Source organism: Ylistrum balloti, unplaced genomic scaffold (assembly GCF_031769215.1).
Source record: "Ylistrum balloti isolate Yb309-2 unplaced genomic scaffold, AGI_CSIRO_Ybal_v1 Utg371428, whole genome shotgun sequence".
NCBI lineage: Eukaryota > Metazoa > Mollusca > Bivalvia > Pectinida > Pectinidae > Ylistrum > Ylistrum balloti.
In genome coordinates this window covers 1-23782 of record NW_026782750.1, presented here as the reverse complement: position 1 = coordinate 23782, position 23782 = coordinate 1, and the positions used below count along the sequence as shown (strand labels likewise).

The following is a 23782-nucleotide window of genomic DNA, read 5'->3' as shown; positions in this document are numbered from 1 at the left end:
TAACATTTGTCATTAGTGTCGATACTACATGAAAGTGATTATACTGTGGTAAATACTTAATATAATCATTATAAATAATTTGTTACCTTTCACTATTCCAGAAACATACGCTAGGTATTATGTCGTTAAAATTACGAATGAATTAACATATTAAACAAGCTGCAAGGGGATGGCTGCTGCATTTAACTACACTGCTTATATATACAAGTCTTTGATCAGAAGTACTAAATGCATAAATTGTCCTTTATGTCCCATTCATATCCAAAATAAAATATGTTTAAAATTTTTTCCCCTTTTTTTGTTAAAACTAAGTATCAACATCATAAAAAGTGTATCAAATAACATATATATATATATGTATCTATGATATATTGCTTACAACAATATTAATGATAAAAAAAAATGGCGCAGATCCAACAAAGGACAACAGCACACGAAACCATAGGTGTTTTGGTGGGATGATCGTTTCTATCCTACCCAAAAATTTGATACATTTACATCAAATATATTCCCTGGTAAGAGATATTGTACATATATTTTTAATGCTGTCTCAATAATAGTTTTCTTTTCAAATTTACTGGTTTCCATCGTACAACTCAATAATTCTGGTAGTTACACGCAATGCACATACATATATAGCAATGCATGTTAGAGACAAATTAAACATAATTCTTGTAAGTTTTGCATTTTCATGATATCATCTATCGGGAATGCAATTACATGCATAAAACTTTACATTTAACTACTATTTACAGAGACAACAAATGAAGCAAAACCTTTCGATGATAGACTTTGCATTTGTCTTGTTGAAGGACATGTATCAATGAATTACGTATAAATTAGTATATTTAAAGATCATGTAACTAGACATCAACCATCATACGAAAGACTTGATAAAGCATTCTGGTAAGTCTTGAATCCATAAAAAACAGGACAGAAAATTTCACAAAATCAACACATATTGTAATGGTCCACGCTGTCAACACACAAGGAAAACATATACTGCAACGTCAACAGCGTAAATAAAAGTTTACAAGAATGTTCAGACATGACAAAGTATTCATTTACATCAAACAATGTAATGTAACATTGAGCGAATATAAGATTAAGGCATGTAGGTTGCTTTACTTTAGTAAAATTAATTAACGAGAAAGTGAAAGAGAAATGGTCGTTATAAAGCCACACATGGCAGTTTCAGAGTCAATGATTTCCTTTGGCATATGTAAAGCATTTACATGTACGATATGTCATGTCAAATCCACAGAATTATGTCCTTTGTGACATCAGACAATGTGTAGATGTCATATGCATATTACTTTTTTTCTTTAACTCATTGGTATCAGAAATTAAAAAAAAATATCTTTCAATATCTATAAATTTGAATAGATTTAGATAACGAACACAAGCAGATGATTGTGTCTTGATATCCTTACCAAAATCTTGCTAATGAATGGGTCTATATTTGAATTTTTTTAACAAAGTCTGTAAAATATTCCTAATGCAGTTATGTTTTAAATCTCTTCCTCATAAAAAATTAATTATCCGATCATTTTAGTTAGGAATGTACTGCTTTCCAGTAATTTGGTAAACCAATTCTGATCTTTTTCTCTGCTTTTTTTATTTTCATTTCCTGCTTTGCAATCAATCGTTCCTTATCAGTAGGGCAGACAGATTCTTTGTTACCAACGCAAACCTCATACCATGGCGATATTTAATGACGACATCGTATAGAGAATGGGCACATGACCACAAGCAAAACATTCCCGCACATCTTAAACAGATCAAATACCTATCGTTAAGCATTCCATACCTTTATATGATTGGTTCCATAATAATAATAGTATGTATATTTTTACAGAGTTACCTAAATATACCAAACTTACGCATCTTAAACTTCATCACATCTCGTTCATTACAAGCAATATCATGATCCTTGTGCAGAAAATCATGATTTCCAGATACAGGTATCAAGAATTTAAATTACATTGTATATGGTTTAATTATTTCACATTCATTAATTGGATTTGTGTAAACGGTTTTTTATATTTCTATGATCAGTAATATAACATATTCTTATGTTTGTCTCATATAGCTTCATGGTATCAGGGATTGTTTTGTTTTAATGAAGCAGTTTTCAAAGAAGTCAAAAGTGGAGAATTAATAAAAAAAGTTTCCTTTGATGTTTGTAATCTTTAATATGTATGTTGTCCTTCACCCAGCGTTATTATAAAATCTATGGACACCTACTACAATTATGGCTGCAACTGTTACCAGGTATTGTAAAACATGTAGTTCCTGGGCATGCTGATTCAGTGGTGGTACTGTCCCCGCACTGGATGAATTGATGGCAATCGTATGGATGGAGGATGAACGAGGCATTGGTAGACTCACAAATGTTACCTAAAATATAATAATGAAAAGGTGACCTGAGAAACAAAGATATACTGTGTGTAAAAGCCTAGTAAAATATTGCCAAAAAGATAAGCTGTGATGAAGAATTTTCGTGAAACATTATCAAATCATTTTAATAATCATCAGATATGGAAACCTAAACCTAAACATTCTCTCAATTGCAAACCAAGGAATATCAACAGAACAATATTGCATATCATCTTCAAACTCTGTAATAATTTCATCTACAAAAGAGCAATCAAACTTACTAGAAACAAGAAATATTTTCGTTAAATTTGATTCCAGTGTGGTAGGTGTATTTGTTCCACTATCAGAGAATGACGTCATACATTTGACATCAGTTCCATTTAGCAGGGCGAGGGATGCAGTTGACCTGATCGTTCTCCTGAATGTACACCTATCCTTTATGTCGTCACCAGCTGGCGCTGACGTCAGTGTAACTGAGCTATTTGAAGTCCCATTTGCGATTTGAAGAGCCATTTGGACAGGCGGGTTTCCCACTTCACCCTTACATTCAATATGCCCAGTGGAGGCATCTAGATACTTCCTTTGGGATATTGCTGGCGCAGTAGTCGGTTTAACTGAAATATATGCAACTTAATCAATAAAGTTTTACCGACATGTTGACATTGTCTTTGTTATTTCACCATCAAATACGTTATTCACAATGATGAATCATTTTGAAAAAGAAAATTTGACAGTTTTTCACATCTATTGCACTTACCTAAAACGTTGATATTGGAGGTTGTTACTGAGGAAAGTTCACCCATTGTTAAATTCAGATGAAACTTTCCACTCATTTCGCAGGCTACAGTAGATACGGTAGTGTTAATGTATTTAATCGAGCCATCAGTGTGATATGTAACTTTGAGATCAGTCCATATAGAATCTGTTGTCATTTTAGCAGAGGATGATTTTGTGAGTTTCCATAAAGACACTGAATCCGTAGATGTTTCGGATGTATGCGAAAGGATAACTGTGTCGAAATCGTTACTTGTTATACGGCATTGAAGAAAGGCAGCCTCACCAGTATATCCCGACATATCATCACAAATCAGGTCTGTAAATGAACAACATAATCCATTTCTTTTAAACTATAAAATCTCAGTTTATTTCTCTAATATACATTAAAGGAATGATTCTGTTCTGTTCCTGATCACAGATCACACAAGTTTAGGTTTTCATCTGAATAATGCTTGTGTTCTGACATGAAATATAAGGTTTCCGAAATGTATCTGCTTGCATCCTCTAACGAGAAGTAGTGTGTACAAAACAAAAAAAGCAATAGGTAGTCCCCAAAGAATTCCTGCTCCACCAGTTACTAAAAATTATTTAAAGTTTATCTACACCAATTCTTCATTAACAGAAAAGTTTGTTTTTGCAGCATAAGCTTATGAAATGCACGTTTTGATCATACCGATGTGGAGTACTGCACTGAATGCAGTCCCATTAAAACTAACATCTTTGAGACCAGCTTGATGTGCTCACTCTTTTTGGTTAAATGTGGTCAGATTCTATCATCTTTATCTCTTATTGAACATCCATCATTTTACGGATAATAATAACAATAATGCTGTACAAACATAGCCCAAGCCTCGGTCTCTAGTTCACAATATGGCTCTGGTACAATTTCTCTGCTCTTTCAGCCTTACAAAATGAGTAGTGGGCTACTACAATGTAACTTGTCTAGATTGGTAAATACTGCTTTGTAATCCTATATATCTGGTAGTTACTTGTTTTACTGTGATAAATATATATGCAAGTGTTTATATTGAACCCCAGTGAAAATTTTCATAGATTATGATACAGACAACTTTCTTAAATATTTACCAATTATATATTAAATGTCAATTAATTTACATTGCATATGAAAAAAAACCCATGTGAAATCACTGTTTTATCTACTATCTGTTACATTTTGAACAAAATCAATTACATTTGTACGTTCAGGTATAAAACCTAATCTGGGACTTGTAAAGACAAATGGACATGGCAACAAATAAGGTCAGGTAAAAATCAGATGAGTATCAGTATGTACATTACCTTAATATGGTCTCATTATATGTGGTAACATGGTTTAGATAATAGTGTTGATGTACCAAATACTCTAGGTATCGATCTCCAAACCAAAGTGACAGTAGTTCTCCAGATTTTTCATATGCTTTCAGAGGAATATATATTGCTCTGCATTTCCACAAAACTTGTATTTATTTAATCAAGCAGGTTAGCTATTTTCCGAAAAACTATAAGTAATAATAAGGATGTCGAACGATAATCCACGTTGAAGCTATTGGTCCTTGTAAACTTTCACTCTATATTGCTGTCTTTATTTAGTAATTGATAGCCAAAGAGACTTAAACAATTAACATCTGAAATTCATCATACCATCATCCATTTATAAAACGTCTAGCCTGTGTTTACAAAGCATGAGGGGGGTCAAGTAATGACTAAATATCGTCATTAGTCTACAAACTAGACTAACATTAATAAAAAAAGTAAGAGACCCAATATCTGGAGCACATGTTCGGCAAGTTCGGCTGTCTCCAAAAGGCGGATTCCGAAAAGGAATACCGAGTCTGGCTCCAAAGAGTGTAGAACAATAAGTAAATAGGACCAGACAATCTAATGTGTTGTTTATAATAAACTTTATTTATTTTTACAACAATTGCGAAACAAGTTATGTCAACTTATACTAATCACTCTTGTTAGCGCGAGGGGTCTTATTGTGGGAGGAAACCGGAGTACCCGGGGAACACCCACGTGGTCGAGCTTGTGACCCCTTACCTTTTCACGTCCGTTCCGGGAATCGAACCCCGGTTGGCTAGGTGAAAGGCGAGTGCGTTACCACTGCGCCCCACTGTGTTGTTTGGTCCTATTTACTTATTATAATGACATTAAGTCAACCATTCAACGATGACATATACTGACTGAGAAAAAGTGTAGTTAAAACCAGGTTTGTGTTCACCTGGGGGAGTATTTCCGGACGTGAGAGACTCTTACTTTGCTTTTCGGAAAAAAACAAACATATCCGGTTGTCTATTTCTCAACTTTTTACCAATTTACCCACAAAATGTATGTAAGCACCATATGATTTGGAATGATACTGATAGTGATTTAAACTTACACGATGGTCCAGAAACGGTTGTTGTCCCTGGTGTAGTTGTTTCTTCTGAAAAAGTACATAGCAAACAAGTACAGATAATTGAAGCTACAATGAATATTTATCTACAGGGTTTGATTAGTCTTTACTTCAAACCTAAAAAAGATATTCTAATTATCTGTTTATATAGACGAAAAATATCGTTCCACCTGCCTGCCACTTATTTGCAATTCACGTTATACGATATAGATATGGCATTGTCTCTTATAAAGGTTCAAATACAATACAGAAAATACTGACATGTCAAAAGTAAATCAATAAAATGGAATCAAAATTTGTCTAAATGAAAGAAAATGAAAGATTTCCACTGATTATATTAATATACAAATTACAGAAAATAGGCCATGGTAAAGCGAACCCCCCTCTATTACCATCTCTAGGACAAACGTCCTCACTGCATTCAACACATGACTGAAAAATTCCGTTGTCAATCTTAACACACGATCCACCACAAGTGTAACCCCGCGGCTCATTATAGCATGTAACATATTTCTTGCAGTTTCTTGGATGATGTATCGTATCCTCATTTGTCGTTTTGCAAATATCACCTGAATAATGTCAAACATAGTTATGAAAATTCACTATGGCTATAACTTATACTGAGTAAATTATTAAGAAATTTAATGGTGCGAGTTTATAAAAGACTGAAAATTGATAGTATCGCAATATTTCAATATCTATTTAATAATTCTCACATAATTGTTAATCATTTATCTTATTTCTGTTTAAAATCTATTTCCAATTCTGTAAGATGAATAACAAGACTGAAATGAATGCAACATGATCTACTGTTTTGTGTAAATTCAAATGCATCACAAATTCCAACTGCATTATGACTCTGATTGCACATATTTATTGTTATAATTGTTAGAGGCATTTAATGGTATCTTTCAATTTCTTTCTTTTTACTTACCTGGAATTAACTCAATTGTTACGTTATTTGAGTATGTTGTTGAACTAAAAAGAGGATTATGTATGTCACATCTGATCACTCCCCCGTCCATGTCTGCCTGGAAGTCTATCTCAAATTCCATCGTTCGTTCAGTACTGTTACAGAGCCACTCACTCGGTGTGGTTTTAATATTTGAGACGGAAAGTTCACTGAATATTGAAGATCCTGAGGCTGCATACTGAACTTTGAACTCTCCAGCAGGATAACCCACATCTCCCAAACACTTGTGTTTATGGTAAGCGTTCAAGGTTGAGCCAACGATTTGGTGAGCATTCAAGTCAAGCGTCGGAACTGATGGAGGACCTAGATATTAGAAATATACTACGAATTAAGTAGAGCATGGAATCTGAGTTAGCATATTTTCATCATCTGCTTGGCATTTTCCCTATTCTACAGTATTTTAAAGTTAATTTCATCTATTCCATGTATATACTTTGCTTAAATCTATATCAGGCGGTCAACCAAGTCTTCTTCAAAATATAGGAAGAATATAGGAATATTTTTTCAACAAATATAGGAGTTTTTTTTGCTAGTTTTGAGGCTAAGTATAAGAGTTTTCCAAACAAAAATTGTTTCTTTCAAAGGCATTTATACTAACAATTCTTACCTTCAGTTACTGTTTTTATATTAATAAATAATCAAATACTACCTTAAAGTAACCATTCAATTCAACGGCACCACAATCCAGGCAGAGAGCTGCTGCATAGCTCATCATCATCATCTGAATGGGCACCTAAAAGGCCAATATCCTGTTGTACTGCCTTGCAAGGTGCCCATACAGGTGATAAAGAGATGCATTGAATCATTTTCTGGTGGCTGGTGATGCTTTTAAAGACAGAAGAACTCTCCAACTTTTAAAGTAAAGAAGCCAAAAGCAGCTTCAAAGAAATATTGACAACACAATAGGAATATTTTTCAAAAAATTGGAAAATATAGGGAATATAGGAGGTCTTTCAAAATATAGGTTTTTGAACCAAAATATAGGAACATATAGGAATATAGGAATTGGTTGACAGCCTGCAATATGTATGTAAATACTTGTTTCTTAAATCTTATTCCAATTTCTGACGTATTCAATTAGATATCATTGTTCTGAGAACAAAAAATAACACAGAAATATCATTAATAATGTCATAGGATACAACGACTGCTGTTCCGGAAATCTAAGCAATCTTTTTTCATCCAAATATGAGCACAGACTGCTATTGAATCTGCCCTTTCCTGACCTTTGGCTTATGAGTGTAAGGCAACCCTATACAAATTGGTTGATTCTACCTTACGAATGAATTTTATTTGTTCATTGGTTCATTTTTTAACAAATTTGATCCAGGATATAGCTAAATTTTTCATTATGTCACATTCTATTGTCATGATATTTGACAAAATGACAGCAACATTTTCAATTGTCTGCTTGATAATGAAATTAAATTACCATCATATGCATCCTGGTAAGGGTTGCTCTCAATCAAATAAAAACGAATTGCACATGTAATCTAACATCACCGATCTCGGCAGAATAAAATACAATGAAACTACTTCACTAATAAAAGATGTCCATCTTTATGTCAGGGACAACTTTTACTTACGTCGGACTTGTAAGACTGAATCTGGTGATTGAATCTTGGCTGATGCGTCATCATTCAATACACAGACATAATTTCCTGCATCAGTGCACTCCACAGCGGTAAAATCAACGACCACATTTCCCGAACTCATACTAGTGGTTACTCTGGGAGATAATGGCTGACTTATGGTAGATCCATTTACCCGAGCAACAAGCACATCTTCGGCAGGATCGAGGCGAACTACATCAATATATTTCCAGGTAGAATTAATGATCCTACACGTCATGGTTAGCCCGCTTCCACCAAGTACACCAACATATTCTGGCTGATCGAAGGATACATCTGTAACATGATTATTTTCGTATTATTGTTCCTCATATTGAAAATCATCTTCCATAAATATCTTGTTGCTTTCATTTCTACTCACTCTGTCTGCATATCACAAAGTATATATGATGAAATATTTAGTTACAAACATTGTGTTTTTCAGTACTATTAAATTAGGATGTACATCTAAAATAGTTCAGATGTGTCTCATTTTTATTATAGAGTTTAAGTTCTATGAGAATTTTATCTACATCTACACTAGTCGACAACAAGAGAAAAAACATTATGTTATAAAATGATCTGCTGACAGTTGCACAAAAGACACACAAGTGAATAACACTTTTCAATGAAAAAGTAAAACTAAGATCAGTACCGTCAAAATGAATTAACCTTCACCATAAAGCTGTTTCATGTCTCCAGGGCTCGACACTCATACTAATGGATGAACTTAGTTTGAAACTTGGGAGGCGAAGTGACCCTAATGATGCCATTTTAGGCCATATTACTTTTATCTAAACAAATTATAAATTTCGTAATGGACTATTTCAGAATGGCATACTTTCATTATCGACTTAGAAAACATAATGAAAACAAATAATAACTGACCTGGCAAAGCTGTGGTAGTCGACAGGGTTGTGCTTGTTAGTACTGTTGTCACTGAAAGACAAACAACTCCTTAAATAGTACCTTAAGAGCCAATGGTATCATACATACATGCTAATTGAGTATTCGGTAACAGCAAATCAACATAAATTAGCTTGAGCGAAATGTATGCATACTTATGATATGTAATGATTACCTGCTTCAGTAGTGGTTGTATGTCGCTCACCTACAAAAAACGAATTATATGTCAATTATAAAATGCTTCACGGATGACTTCGGGATTTTATAAATACCTGCGAAAATATTTACCTCATTCCTTATAAACAACATTCTTTCAAATAAAAATAATAATTAAGCATTCAATAAAATATGAAAAGAGCAGTTTCATATTTATTTAAATGTCCTCTTATGTTATCAAATCAGTCTATATGTCTTCAGTGAAGGTCATCCTATGATCAACACTATAAATTTAATATTGTTTGACATCTTTAGTTGTCTCACCGTATGCTGCACAGAATGAGCTTTCATAGTCTGCTGTACATGTTTGTGCTGACTCAGTGAAGTTGGTGAAATATTGCCCTGGCGAACATGTTTTATCAGCCACTTTTGTTCCACTTGCACACCAGACATATTGATCACACTTGGAGGGGTAGATGTTGACTGGTGGTATGTACCATGAACCAGTTGGATAGTTAGAACAGTCTAACGGATTGTCTGGGACTGTAATTGTATATTTATATTGTATAAGTGATATTATATATTTCAGTAATGAGTTACAAGTTCTAGTGAACTAGATTGGCAAGAATTAAAACAAACACGTGATTAACAGGCTTATATTATAAAAGTTTTGCATACAGCTGTATACAGACTTTAAAACATATTCTAGTAAACCCTTCATTTATTCACTTATGTTTCTAGTGCAACAAACAACATGATTTAGATTAATTTAACTGCTATGGAATGTAGATATTCCTCTGATACTTTGCTGTATATATTGCAAAAATAATATTAATAATGAAAACAGCATTTGTAAAGTAAGTGTAGCCAGTAAATACATAATTCATTGGATTAAGCTGCGTATTGTCTTCATGGTGATATTTTTGCTGATGTTTGATCGAAATGTAATTTCTTTTAATTAATATGATAACAAAATTTCAATAGTCCTATTCAATAATTATATTGTATGAAATATGTGCAAATAATCATACATCAAACAGATGTTGTTAGTAGAGAATAAAGCAAATTTCAGCTCCCAGAACCGATATAAATATCCAAATGTAGTGAAATGTTTGGTCATAGATACTCAGGAAAGTATAAACTCAGCAACACTTCATAGTTGATTTATATTCATCTTCATAGACACATTCTTTACATAACAGCACATAAAAGCAGAGCAAAAAATTCAATTATTAAGCTCTTTCCAATATTGTCAATATACCAAACAACATTATGAATATGAATCTATTTGATACAATTCTTTCCTCTCCCTTGGTTACGATCAATTTATAATACAACATATTAAATGCTATTATAGTTTGAAGATGGCTGAACAGTGATTATTGTGTTAGATAGAATATAAAACAGCGAGGTGGAGAATTTGTAGTTTCATTAAATGATATATTGTATAAATATACTACCAAAACAGTGATACATGTACCTTTGGATGTAGGTGATGCCACTGCAATGTTAAGGTTAATGGATAATTGGTATTATTTTTTTCCCCACATATTTTCATTTTTCTTAAAATTCGAAATGGATAACATGGAGAAACAGTACATTACATTGTATATCGTAACAATTTAGTTTGCAATACTGACGCTAACACTTATGATAACATAAGAAGTAAAAATAAAGGGGGGGGGGGGGCTTATAGAATTGTATCATTACCACTAATACAATGAATATGAGGCTACCATTTCCTCAACATTCACTATTTACCATTTACGATTGATATTCACAAATAACAGAAATTGAAAATTTGTTAAGAAAAAGTTTACCATCATAGCAAAACATATAATAAATCGAATTTATCATTTAAACATTGATTATTGAAATATATACCCCAGATGCTATGAAACACATTCATCAGAATCACAAATACACTTATAGTTCAAGTGTTACAAGAAAACATTATGAGTTGACTAATAATTTGCAAACAACAAAGATATTGACCTGTCAACAGATTGTTTATTCAAAGTGTATAAAATTGGGATAACTTATGAGCAAAAGGAAGATCTAAATGGAAACTCCTGAAAAAGTACAAGTAGAATAAGACCGACCAGGTGTTCCGGAGGAGTAAGCATCCAGAAATGCGAAGTTAGGTCAATACAAATAAGCAATGTGTCGTTCTCAAAAAACAGATTAAACATTATAATAATTCAATTGAATCTAACAATTAAATAAAAATTGTCTACACTTTACTCAGTATCTGGTTGTATAGATGATATACAAAGACCTGTTACCTAATTGACCTCTGTATTTCAGCTCATTTACGTCTGTATAAATTTGCTGACTTGTCAGTAATTTTGTTGTTTACAACACTTCATTTCCAGGTATGAACTGTTTTTTTCAAAGGGTATCCATGTACATCTTTCCTTTTGTTTTTTATTTGGCCTAGTTCTATCAATTTGAGTTAAGATTTTGTTAACATAGCAATTTTATAAATTTTCTACCTTTTACGGAAAACATTTAGGTTAAGCTGTGGCAGTTAGGTCATCTTAGACAAAGTTTCAGGATGAGTTATTGCCACCCCATTTTCAACATGTTTGACTTCTTTTGGAAAACTCCTGAACCAATTTTATAAAAATTCTTCCATGGTTAAAGACGCAACAACATTGTAAATTGTATGGTCCCCAACCCCAAGGGGCCTGAGGAGCGGGGCCAAAATCGATTGAAACTTCACAAATCGTCTTCTCAAATCCCATATATGGTAGTATCAAATCCTCTTCATGGATGAAAAGACTTGCAGATGATTTACCAAAATTGTAAATTTCATGACCCCAGGGTCTCATTTCCTCCCTAAGGGACTGAATTGGCTGAAATTTCAAAGATGTTCTGGTGGTCCTGGATGTAAGATTTTGTATAAGAAAATTCAAATCTTGAATGGAACTTCTTTTAATTCAAACTTGGTTTGAAGTCTCAGCATGGGACATCAGTTAATGTATATAAAGTTTAAGAATAAAACACAATGCATGCATTGAAATCAGAATAAGATGGTTAAACGAATTAAGGCAAACGGTAGAATTGATCAATATTCATCTCTGCCATTTATATCTCTTGAGTTAGGAAAACTCTGATATTTGCTAAGTTATCAATAGAGAACTGTTTACTCTCCATGTAGTTACGTTAAGCATTCTGAAGTATTACAATGATTTCCAAAACACTTACTTGTCGACGTCGTTGTTATTGATGTACCCCCTGTGAAAAAATACGTTAGAATTATGTTTCATTAATAATAAGACTTTCTTTAAAAGGAGTCATTACAATATGTATTGTAATACATTAGAGAGGTGACACATTAATACGTAGCAAAAATGAGATTTTAAACGTTACCTGGATTACAGTGATCACATTGTGTAGAACAGTTACTATAGACCGGGTTGAAACAGAGAACTCCACATGGCTGGTCCGTTATTCCGCCATCCCCACAAGTCACGTATCGGTAACAGTCGTACGGATTTGCCACCTTCGTGTCGTTAGGTTCACACACACTCACTGTGAAAGATAAACAGACATTGTTAGCTGCTTTTATTAGCTTTGATGTGCCTGCATGACAGACATCCTTTGCAAAAACTGGGTTGAGTGATGTAAGTACCTTGATTTGACGAGCTGGTTATCATTCTTAAGACATTTTTACAATAATGTAGAATCCAAATAACAAGGTGTGTTCAATACAATTGTTAGTCTTTAATATGACTATAATTGATATCTACCCTATAAAACTACTTAAAGAATTTACCTCATATAGTGCTATCATGGCGTAATTTAATCGAAGATTTTAGTCTTGACAGATCAGTTAAATTTTACATTCGAAAATAAACATGACATAAGATGAATAGATAGACTTTGTAACAATAAATTCACTGCGAAGGACCTAAAGGTTTCAATAAACAATTATAAACATGATATAAAATGAATAGATAGACTTTTAACAATAAATTCACTGCGACGGACCCAAAGGTTTCAGTAAATAATTATAAGCATGAGAGCAAATAATCTCATACAGTAGCCAATCATAGGCTATAGATTATGATTTGGAATATATCATCATGTTTGATAAATTTCCAACATACGGTGCACCCTCGATCTATTTCAAATCGATACTACTGCCCCCCTCAATTATAAGTTTTCTACTTTTGCCATGCTCTTAATCATAATGTATTTCCCCCCATGGTAATGCCAATTTGCCTACTTATAAGTTCAGTTTTAATTTTCCTACTGTACAATGTCCTGTCAACAGTTAAACTGTACGGTCATTACGGTTTCTTATTGTAATAGTGTGGAGCTGAAGTATTTGCGAAGACTCTCAGCAGGACACCCTATCCTTTGTTACAATACCACAATGCCTAGAGTTATACAGGGTGTTGAAATTACCAGTTTTAGAGACTTAGGTATGTAACAGATAGGAGACAGAGCCAAACGCTTTCCTTACAGGACCATAGGCTTATCTTAAGGAGTACCAGGAAAATTCTTTAGAAGAAGGTCCTTGGAAAACAGAGAGAAAATATTTCTGTATTTGATGATGTAATGAGGGCAACAAGTAGAATTCTTCCAGCCTAACTGTAAAACGGCTCTATTTATAGACAGAAGTGACTTCTCTTTGTCATCAGCACTTGATCAAGCTTTGAAAATTTCATTTACTGAGTATAGTTTGTATTCATCAACATACAGAAGTGTTGGAAACAACAATGGATGATGAATAATTGACATGCTGCAAAAAATTTACATGGAAGGGAACAGATTGACTAAGTAATGTCTTCCACTAATTGGTGTGGCAGAGGCCACTCCAATTAGTGGACATTTTGGAAACTTTTACAAAACTATTGAAGAAGACAATAAAAATCATTATGCACTGCAGAAAGATCTCAGTGGCTTCATCAAATAACCACAGATAATTTGTGTCAAAATCAGGTTAATGAATCAATTTATGCACATTTAAAATGATATAAGGTTGCTGTGCATATCTGACCTTGAATCTAATGAAATATCATTTCTGCTAGTTTATTGATATACATAATAAAATGCATGCATATAAGCTCTGCTTTAATGTAAACTTAAATGCAGAAATTACTTACATGGAATTACAAGCAATGTGACATTATCAGAAGTTATGATCACATCCTTTGCCTTTTCAATGTCATGTAGTGAAGCAGAGCACCTTGCCACAGTACCATTCTGACTGAAAGATAGGAACGAGTTTGTCTTTATGGTCCGGGTCACCATACACCCGTTCTTCTGATCGGTAGGACTGTTGACACTTGTGATTGGGTTAAATTGTTCAGATGACTTATCAAAGATCTCCAACGTCAATGTCCCCTGATTTGTACCGATTTCACCTTCACATGTAAATGTCTGTGCATTATTCTCACCAACTGATGCAAAAGTTAAAGAAAGTGAAGACGGCATCACAGGAGGTTCTACAAAAAAAATGTTTTATGGTACTAATTCTAACAGACAAAATAGCCTAGAGAGATGTCTGTTGATTAAGACTACTCTAAATTTAAAAACAATGTAGTGATTGTAATGGTATTATTATGTATGTTACTTTCCCGTGCCATTAGAAAATAGCGTGCCTTATACTTATGTGACATAAGATTCATGTCCAAAACATGATTTAAACGGCGAGGAAGTAGCAAAAACTTTAAATTCCAATCACCTGGCAATATTCTCCTTCAATATTTTGAGGACCTTCGTGGATATTGTTTTTTTTTCTTTCTTATCCTTCATTATTGATATGTTAAATTATCACTTAGTGAAAATGAAATATGACTTTATGAAATAAATGGATGATAGCTATTTCTATTTACAGTATGGGAATAACATACTACACAAAAGAACTTACCTAATACATTAAACTGAGAGGTTGCCACTGATGACAGGTTACCATTGGTTAAATTTAGATAAAACATGCCATCCATTTCACATGCTACTTTTGGTATTGACACGTTGATATATTTCAGTGACCCGTCCATATTGTACACAAGGTCAAGGCCATCCCACAAAGGATCCGTTGTCGTGACAACAGCTGGTGCTTTCGTCAGACTTCCCAACGACACTAGGTCTGACCCAGACGATGACATATGAGATAGGAATATGGTGTCAAAATCATTGCTTGTAATTTGACATTGAACCGAGGCAGAGTCATCGGTATAGCCAGATATGTCATTGCACATCAGCACTGCAAATAAAAATAGCATTGATATTCCCTTTTGTATATCACACTGAATGACTACTAATATTTTGGAATAGAAAAAAATATATACACGTTGGCATTTCCCCCCTTTTTTAATAAACCACAATATCTTCCAGCTATGTAAATGAAAACAGTTCATTTAATCAGAGTCAATCATATTTTACACACTTTACCATTCAATTTCTGCAAACATATTCTATTCATCTTTTTTTGGCATATTGAGAAACCAACCCCGAAATATAGCAAACATGTTTGATTTCTTTTTTTTTCTTCAATGTGCTATTCATTTGGTATTCGAAATTATAGAATGAAATCTATAGAACAAATGAGACTTTCATCACATAATCCCCAGGGGTATTCTAGATGCAAACAAAACAATGTAAATTTTACCAGCATCTGCAGCCATACTTTAGCTGTCAGGTTGGTTAGATTTGTAGTTGACATGTTTTCATTCATAAGTGCGCATAGAGTAAATAATATTTTTTGTAATTTTGAATTTGTAATTTGTTCTCAATTAAACAGAGATTTTAGTTTCAATTTTGAGTGAGATTTATGTTTTGCAGTATTTCTTTGATTCAGGTTACCTAGTCTTGCATTTAATGATAAAGAGAAAATCTTACACGATGGTCCAGAAGTAGTGGTAACTGGAACTGTTGTTGTATCTGAAGATTTCAAGGACATGAGTTGAATTTTTAAAGATCAAATGAGTATTTAACAACAGATATTTATAAAACCAACAAGTAAAGTACATAAGAATTTCCTAGTCCCAACAGTGGGGAGACAGACCATGAGATACACAAAACATGTGTGTCCATCTCTTTGGTTAAAGCAATGTCGAGATATCAAGCTTTTCCATATTATGACCAAAAGGGACTATGTAGAACAGAAGGTTTGATTGGACAACCAGAAGATAAGAGTGTGAGTGCAGCCGAAAAAGTCGGTTAATTCTGCACCATGTAGTACACCAGGTAGGTATGTCAGTGCTAATAGGCGCCACACTGGTTTTTGTCTGATGAAGGTGACCGTGTAGTCATCAAAATGTCTTACTCTCATCTTCTGTTGTTTGTGTTATAAGAACTATACGGTGACCGTTTAGTCACTGAAACGTCACACTTAAATCTTCTACTGGTTGTGTTATAAGAACTACAAGGTGACTGTGTAGTCATTGAATCGTCACACTTAAGTCTTCTACTGGTTGTGTTATAAGAACTATAAGGTGACTGTGTAGTCATTGAAACGTCACACTTAAATCTTCTACTGGTTGTGTTATAAAAAGAACTATAGGGTGTTAGACTGTGTAGTCATCGACAACGTCACACTCTAATTTCCCACTGTTTGTGTTATAAGAACTTATATTCTATTTACATTACCAACCTGCTGAAAATGTTACAAAAATGCACATGGGAATAAATTCCCAAATTTTTAACGGCAGATATAAAAGAGTTAGTTTGATCAAATAAAAAAGTTATGTTTGCCTGGTGATCTAAAACCAGTAGGTTTTCATCAGGTGTATTAAAAGTCCCTTTAGTTTTACAAATCATACAAAACTGAGATGGATAAGTGTTGATAGAAGTAGTCACGGGCAGGAATTGGTGACAGACAAAAAGCCGGCTCCAGGATATCATATGGAATTATCCAAGTCCTTTTCACCATAAAAGTAATTCAAGACAATAGACTTTAAAATCAATATCATTTTTTTCTTATATATCAACTATTATCATACCTAGCAGTTCATTTATGTATTTGGAATATATAGTCTCTACGAATGGCCACTCTAAGGAATTTAAAAGTTCTTGTATGTTGTGAATGCCATGATATTAACATACATCTTACAAATTCATGAAATTTCTACATTAGCGTTAAAAAGTTACCTTCCTTGGGACAGACATCTTCATTGCAGTCAACACATGAATGAGAATTTCCATTGTTAATCTTCACACACATCTCTTCACATTCTTCGTAACCTTCAGGTTCTCCATAGCATGTGACATGTTTTTTGCAGTTTTTTGGATGATGTATCACCTTCAAATCTGTCTTTGAACAAATGTCACCTGAAATATAATTGTTATTTGTAGTATCTGTATAGGCATCTCAAGAGCATATCGTACATGAATTGAGTATGTGTGCGTAGTTATTCTAGAGCATGTGTTAAATGTTTACATCACCCTGTCCACCGCAACTTGTTCTGTGGAATCTGTGGAATGTAAGTCAAATGTTACAGCTTAAATGAATGTGCATCAACAGGCAACCAATTCATCATTTTATTAACACCTATACCGTGTTATATATTGATTGCTTTTCAACATCTGTCAGGCATCCTGACGACCCCTGTTATAAGGACTAGTAATATCCCTTGTATTTCACAATAGAAACTTAATTCCCATGTCCCATATATGTGTTACGTTACTAAAAGTGTCATTTTACATTCTTCTGAAAGTATCAGTCGCCTCCTCGGTTTCAAAATTTAGACCTTTAACATCACTGACAAATTCTAGAAAGACGAGACAGCTGTATGATGCAGAAAAAAAGTCATTATTAAGGTATACTCTCTAAGTTAGGTCTAATTATAGGTATGTGATGAAAAGAGCTAACTACTAGTGTGTCTTCGTTGATTTTTTTAAAAATATAGACAAATGATGAAACCAAGTGTTTGCAGTTTTCATTTGTTTTTTTTTTTAATTATTTGTGCTTATATGACAATGACTTTCAAGCAAATAAATATGTGCACAACCTTTTACATTGTAGCACGATAACTTTTTGTCTATAAAAATATTGCACGTGGACATAATTACAGCATATGTGAAACAAAAGGCCCATGGGGCTTGATAGTCATCTGACTATAAAGACCTATATATGAAAGAGGCGAAATAGGCCGAATTTAACATGTTGCTCAATTACTCTACAGCTTAGATAGAAGACATTGTTGGTTCAAGACATTTTCTGCAAAGTTGAAATCATAGTCTTTATAAATACACTAAACAATTGCCAATACTCTTCATGTATTGCTTGTTGAAAAAACAAGCTACATGCCCAATATCAAGACCCTTGGCCTTTCGGTTATTGAACTGAAGTTGCTTAAGCATTTAAACACATTTGACCCCGGTGACCTTGAAAGTCGGTCCCATTTCAGCACTTTATGCGTTTTGGTTATTGAGAAGAAGTCATTCAAACATTTTAACATATTTGATACCTGTGACTGAAAGTGAGTCTATGTCATTCATATTAACACAGTTGGTAGCCCTACATCCTAGCATGATACAGGCTCACTATCATTATCCTGGGCCTTTTGGTTATTGAGAGGAAATTGCTTTGGCATTTCAACACATCTGACACCCGAGACCTTTGAAAGCTATAATATCAGCACCCTGGCCCTTTTAGTTATTGAGAAGAAATCATGTAAACTTTTTAACACATTTGATACCTCATACCTGTGACCTTGAAAGAGGGTCAATGGCATTCATATTTACAAATTTGTTAGCTCTTCATGCTAGCATGCTACAGGCTTACTATCATCATCCTTGGCCTTTTGCTTATTGAGAAGAAGTCATTTAAACATTTCAACATATTTGATCCCTGTGACCTTTCAAGTATATCAAAGTCATTCATGTTAACCATTAACTTTCTGAATTTAAGAAATGATTCCCCGCTCTCAATGATGTTTTAGACCAAATTTGGCTGAAATCCGTTCAAGCATTTAAAAGGGGTAGAGCTTTGAAGCAAAATATTGTCTTATTTTCCCTTTCCAGGCCCGGCCCATAAGTCCCTAGGGATCAAATCAAATTTCTGAATTTAAGAAATGATTCCTCACTCTCAATGATGTTTCAAATCAAAATCGGTTGATATCCATTCTAGCATTGAAAAGAAGTAGCATTTTTAAGCAAAATAATATTTTCCGTTTTGAGGCCCAGTCCCTAGGGGTCAAATAAAATTTCTGAAATTAAGAAATTATTGCCTACCCTAACTGATGAATCAGATCAAAGTTTGTTGAAATTCACCCAGGCAGAAAGGAGGAGTAGGGTTTTAAATATAATTTCAGAACCTCAACATTTGGGGGCCCCATGCTACAACACATTTGGGGGCCCTGTCCCCCGATACAAATCACGCATGCAAAGGTAAGCAAAACTTCTGTCTTACTGTGTAACATCCCTCATTTTCAAATTGTTCACCAAATTACTATGTACAGACAAACAAATTACTAACAGTCATCTTTCAAAATTCAAATTTGAATCATACTGGTATCAGTGAGAGTAAAGAAGAAAATCTCTGCTTTTTACCTACCTGGAATTAATTCGATTGTTTCGTTATTTGAGTGAGTTGTTGAACTAGTAAGAGGATTATGTATGTCACATCTGATCACTCCTTCGTCCATGTCTGCCTGGAAGGCTATCTCAAATTCCATCGTTCGTTCAGTACTGTTACAGAGCCACTCACTCGGTGTGGTCTGAATATTTGAGACGGAAAGCTCACTGAACACTGAAGATCCTGAGGCTGCATACTGAACTTTGAACTCTCCAGCAGGATAGCCCACATCTCCCGAACACTTGTGTCTATGGTGACGGTTCAAGCTTGAGCCAATGACTTGGTGAGCATTCAAGTCAAACATAGGAACTGATGGAGAGCCTAACATAGGAAATATATCAGTTTTCAAACCAGATGCACATTAAATGTTATTTTGATTCTGACTTTTGAATGAGAGCATTTTATCTAGTATTAATAAGCAAAACAATAACAAGCATTAATATGACAATATTCTAATGTGACATGTTTTAACAGAGACACATATTCTTAGCACATAATTTTCAGAAAATAAAGGCATTATTTACTTTTACAACAATTTTTCTATTGGAAGATAGAAATATATTGATATGATTTTTTTCATCTTTGCACGCGTGAAAAATATAAAATTCTGTCACATTCATAAACTATTTAAACGTAACACCAAATTAATTAAATTTTCTGAAAGAAAATATTGAAATAACTAGAAAATAAATATCAGACACCCATTCCTCTAAATCAGAATCTAATTAGTTGTAGAACCAGGTGTCATGATACCATAGTCTGCATGTAAATGTAAAGAAAGCGTCATGATTCCTAAGATATGGTATTTGTTTAGCCTGATACAAGACGCGACAGGACAGAAGAACAGAATTATCATTAAGATGTATAATCAATACCTAACTACTATTGCTTGTGTAACGACAATTGAACTATATTTAAATACAAATTACATATAAAATGCACCATTATTGCAAGTATATCGTGTGAAGTGATATACATCATAATGTGTATTGCTGTTAAATGAATGACATTTGGATATCATTTATATATCAAGAGTATGATGGAATATGATGCGAAGTGGTCATACATGTATCAATATATTGCGACATAAATATATAATACATTATACCGAAAGTAATCACATTTTTGTGTATCTTTTTGTTAATGTAAAAACAAGTGAAATTATTTCTGTATCTGGAGAAGGATGAGTGATGTTTGCTCCAATATTATGTTCTAACGTCCTTACACTTGACAAGACTGCAAGTGTTTTCAGTTAGATGCTAAATGAAAATTTGTATATACCATCACTCGCTATATCCTGATAGAAGTTACTCATAAAACAGTATTCATCAAAACATATACCCTAAAACTTCTAACCCAGCTGATTTTTTTTCTCCCCAAAATAGGCAGATTTCAACTAAAAATAAAAGAAGGACATTGCTAATGAGAGATGTCCATCTTTATGTCAGGGACAACTTTTACTTACGTCGGACTTGTAAGACTGAATCTGGTGATTGAATCTTGACTGATGCGTCATCATTCAATACACAGACATAATTTCCTGCATCAGTGCACTCCACAGCGGTAAAATCAACGACCACATTTCCCGAACTCATACTAGTGGTTACTCTGGGATATAATGGCTGACTTATGGTAGATCCATTTACCCGAGCAACAAGCACATCTTCGGCAGAATCGAGGCGAACTACATCAATATATTTCCAGGTAGAATTAATGATCCTACACGTCATGGTTAGCCCGCTTCCACCAAGTACACCAACATATTCTGGCTGATCGAAGGATACATCTGTAACATGATTATTTTCGTATTATTGTTCCTCATATTGAAAATCATCTTCCATAAATATCTTGTTGCTTTCATTTCTACTCACTCTGTCTGCATATCACAAAGTATATTTGATGAAATATTTAGTTACAAACATTGTGTTTTTCAGTACTAGTAAATTAGGATGTACATCTAAAATAGTTCAGATGTGTCTCATTTTTATTATAGAGTTTAAGTTCTATGAGAATTTTATCTACACTAGTCGACAACAAGAGAAAAAACATTATGTTATAAAATGATCTGCTGACAGTTGCACAAAAGACACACAAGTGAATAACACTTTTCAATGAAAAAGTAAAACTAAGAACAGTACCGTCAAAATGAATTAACCTTCACCATAAAGCTGTTTCATGTCTCCAGGGCTCGACACTCATACTAATGGATGAACTTAGTTTGAAACTTGGGAGGCGAAGTGACCCTAATGATGCCATTTTAGGCAATATTACTTTTATCTAAACAAATTATAAATTTCGTAATGGACTATTTCAGAATGGCATACTTTCATTATCGACTTAGAAAACATAATGAAAACAAATAATAACTGACCTGGCAAAGCTGTGGTAGTCGACAGGGTTGTGCTTGTTAGTACTGTTGTCACTGAAAGACAAACAACTCCTTAAATAGTACCTTAAGAGCCAATGGTATCATACATACATGCTAATTGAGTATTCGGTAACAGCAAATCAACATAAATTAGCTTGAGCGAAATGTATGCATACTTATGATATGTAATGATTACCTGCTTCAGTAGTGGTTGTATGTCGCTCACCTACAAAAAACGAATTATATGTCAATTATAAAATGCTTCACGGATGACTTCGGGATTTTATAAATACCTGCGAAAATATTTACCTCATTCCTTATAAACAACATTCTTTCAAATAAAAATAATAATTAAGCATTCAATAAAATATGAAAAGAGCAGTTTCATATTTATTTAAATGTCCTCTTATGTTATCAAATCAGTCTATATGTCTTCAGTGAAGGTCATCCTATGATCAACACTATAAATTTAATATTGTTTGACATCTTTAGTTGTCTCACCGTATGCTGCACAGAATGAGCTTTCATAGTCTGCTGTACATGTTTGTGCTGAATCAGTGAAGTTGGTGAAATATTGCCCTGGCGAACATGTTTTATCAGCCACTTTTGTTCCACTTGCACACCAGACATATTGATCACACTTGGAGGGGTAGATGTTGACTGGTGGTATGTACCATGAACCAGTTGGATAGTTAGAACAGTCTAACGGATTGTCTGGGACTGTAATTGTATATTTATATTGTATAAGTGATATTATATATTTCAGTAATGAGTTACAAGTTCTAGTGAACTAGATTGGCAAGAATTAAAACAAACACGTGATTAACAGGCTTATATTATAAAGTTTTGCATACAGCTGTATACAGACTTTAAAACATATTCTAGTAAACCCTTCATTTATTCACTTATGTTTCTAGTGCAACAAACAACATGATTTAGAGTAATTTAACTGCTAAGGAATGTAGATATTCCTCTGGTACTTTGCTGTATATATTGCAAAATAATATTAATAATGATAACAGCATCTGTAAAGTAAGTGTAGCCAGTAGATACATAATTCATTGGATTAAGCTGCGTATTGTCTTCATGGTGATATTTTTGCTGATGTTTGATCGAAATGTAATTTCTTTTAATTAATATGATTACAAAATTTCAATAGTCCTATTCAATAATTATATTGTATGAAATATGTGCAAATAATCATACATCAAACAGATGTTGTTAGTAGAGAATAAAGCAAATTTCAGCTCCCAGAACCGATATAAATATCCAAATGTAGTGAAATGTTTGGTCATAGATACTCAGGAAAGTATAAACTCAGCAACACTTCATAGTTGATTTATATTCATCTTCATAGACACATTCTTTACATAACAGCACATAAAAGCAGAGCAAAAAATTCAATTATTAAGCTCTTTCCAATATTGTCAATATACCAAACAACATTATGAATATGAATCTATTTGATACAATTCTTTCCTCTCCCTTGGTTACGATCAATTTATAATACAACATATTAAATGCTATTATAGTTTGAAGATGGCTGAACAGTGATTATTGTGTTAGATAGAATATAAAACAGCGAGGTGGAGAATTTGTAGTTTCATTAAATGATATATTGTATAAATATACTACCAAAACAGTGATACATGTACCTTTGGATGTAGGTGATGCCACTGCAATG

At 33.5% G+C, this 23782-nt stretch overlaps 2 protein-coding genes across 2 annotated transcripts; both read right to left on the bottom strand.

Annotated features, from left to right (window-relative positions):
• Positions 1-2211: 2211 nt before the first annotated feature.
• LOC132562472 (uncharacterized) lies at positions 2212-8375 on the bottom strand. Its single transcript, XM_060227217.1, has 7 exons — positions 8111-8375; positions 6486-6827; positions 5944-6120; positions 5537-5581; positions 3137-3472; positions 2749-2993; positions 2212-2400 (listed from the first exon to the last, which is right to left on the bottom strand). The coding sequence occupies exons 1-7, from the start codon at positions 8373-8375 to the stop codon at positions 2212-2214; spliced, it is 1599 nt and encodes a 532-aa protein (XP_060083200.1).
• Positions 8376-9488: 1113 nt separating this feature from the next.
• LOC132562479 (uncharacterized) lies at positions 9489-21460 on the bottom strand. The gene is made up of 8 exons (XM_060227224.1): positions 21196-21460; positions 19710-20051; positions 17303-17482; positions 16052-16093; positions 15081-15416; positions 14314-14655; positions 12572-12733; positions 9489-9739 (listed from the first exon to the last, which is right to left on the bottom strand). Exons 1-8 carry the CDS (start codon positions 21458-21460, stop codon positions 9489-9491), a joined length of 1920 nt encoding a protein of 639 aa, XP_060083207.1.
• Positions 21461-23782: the final 2322 nt, after the last annotated feature.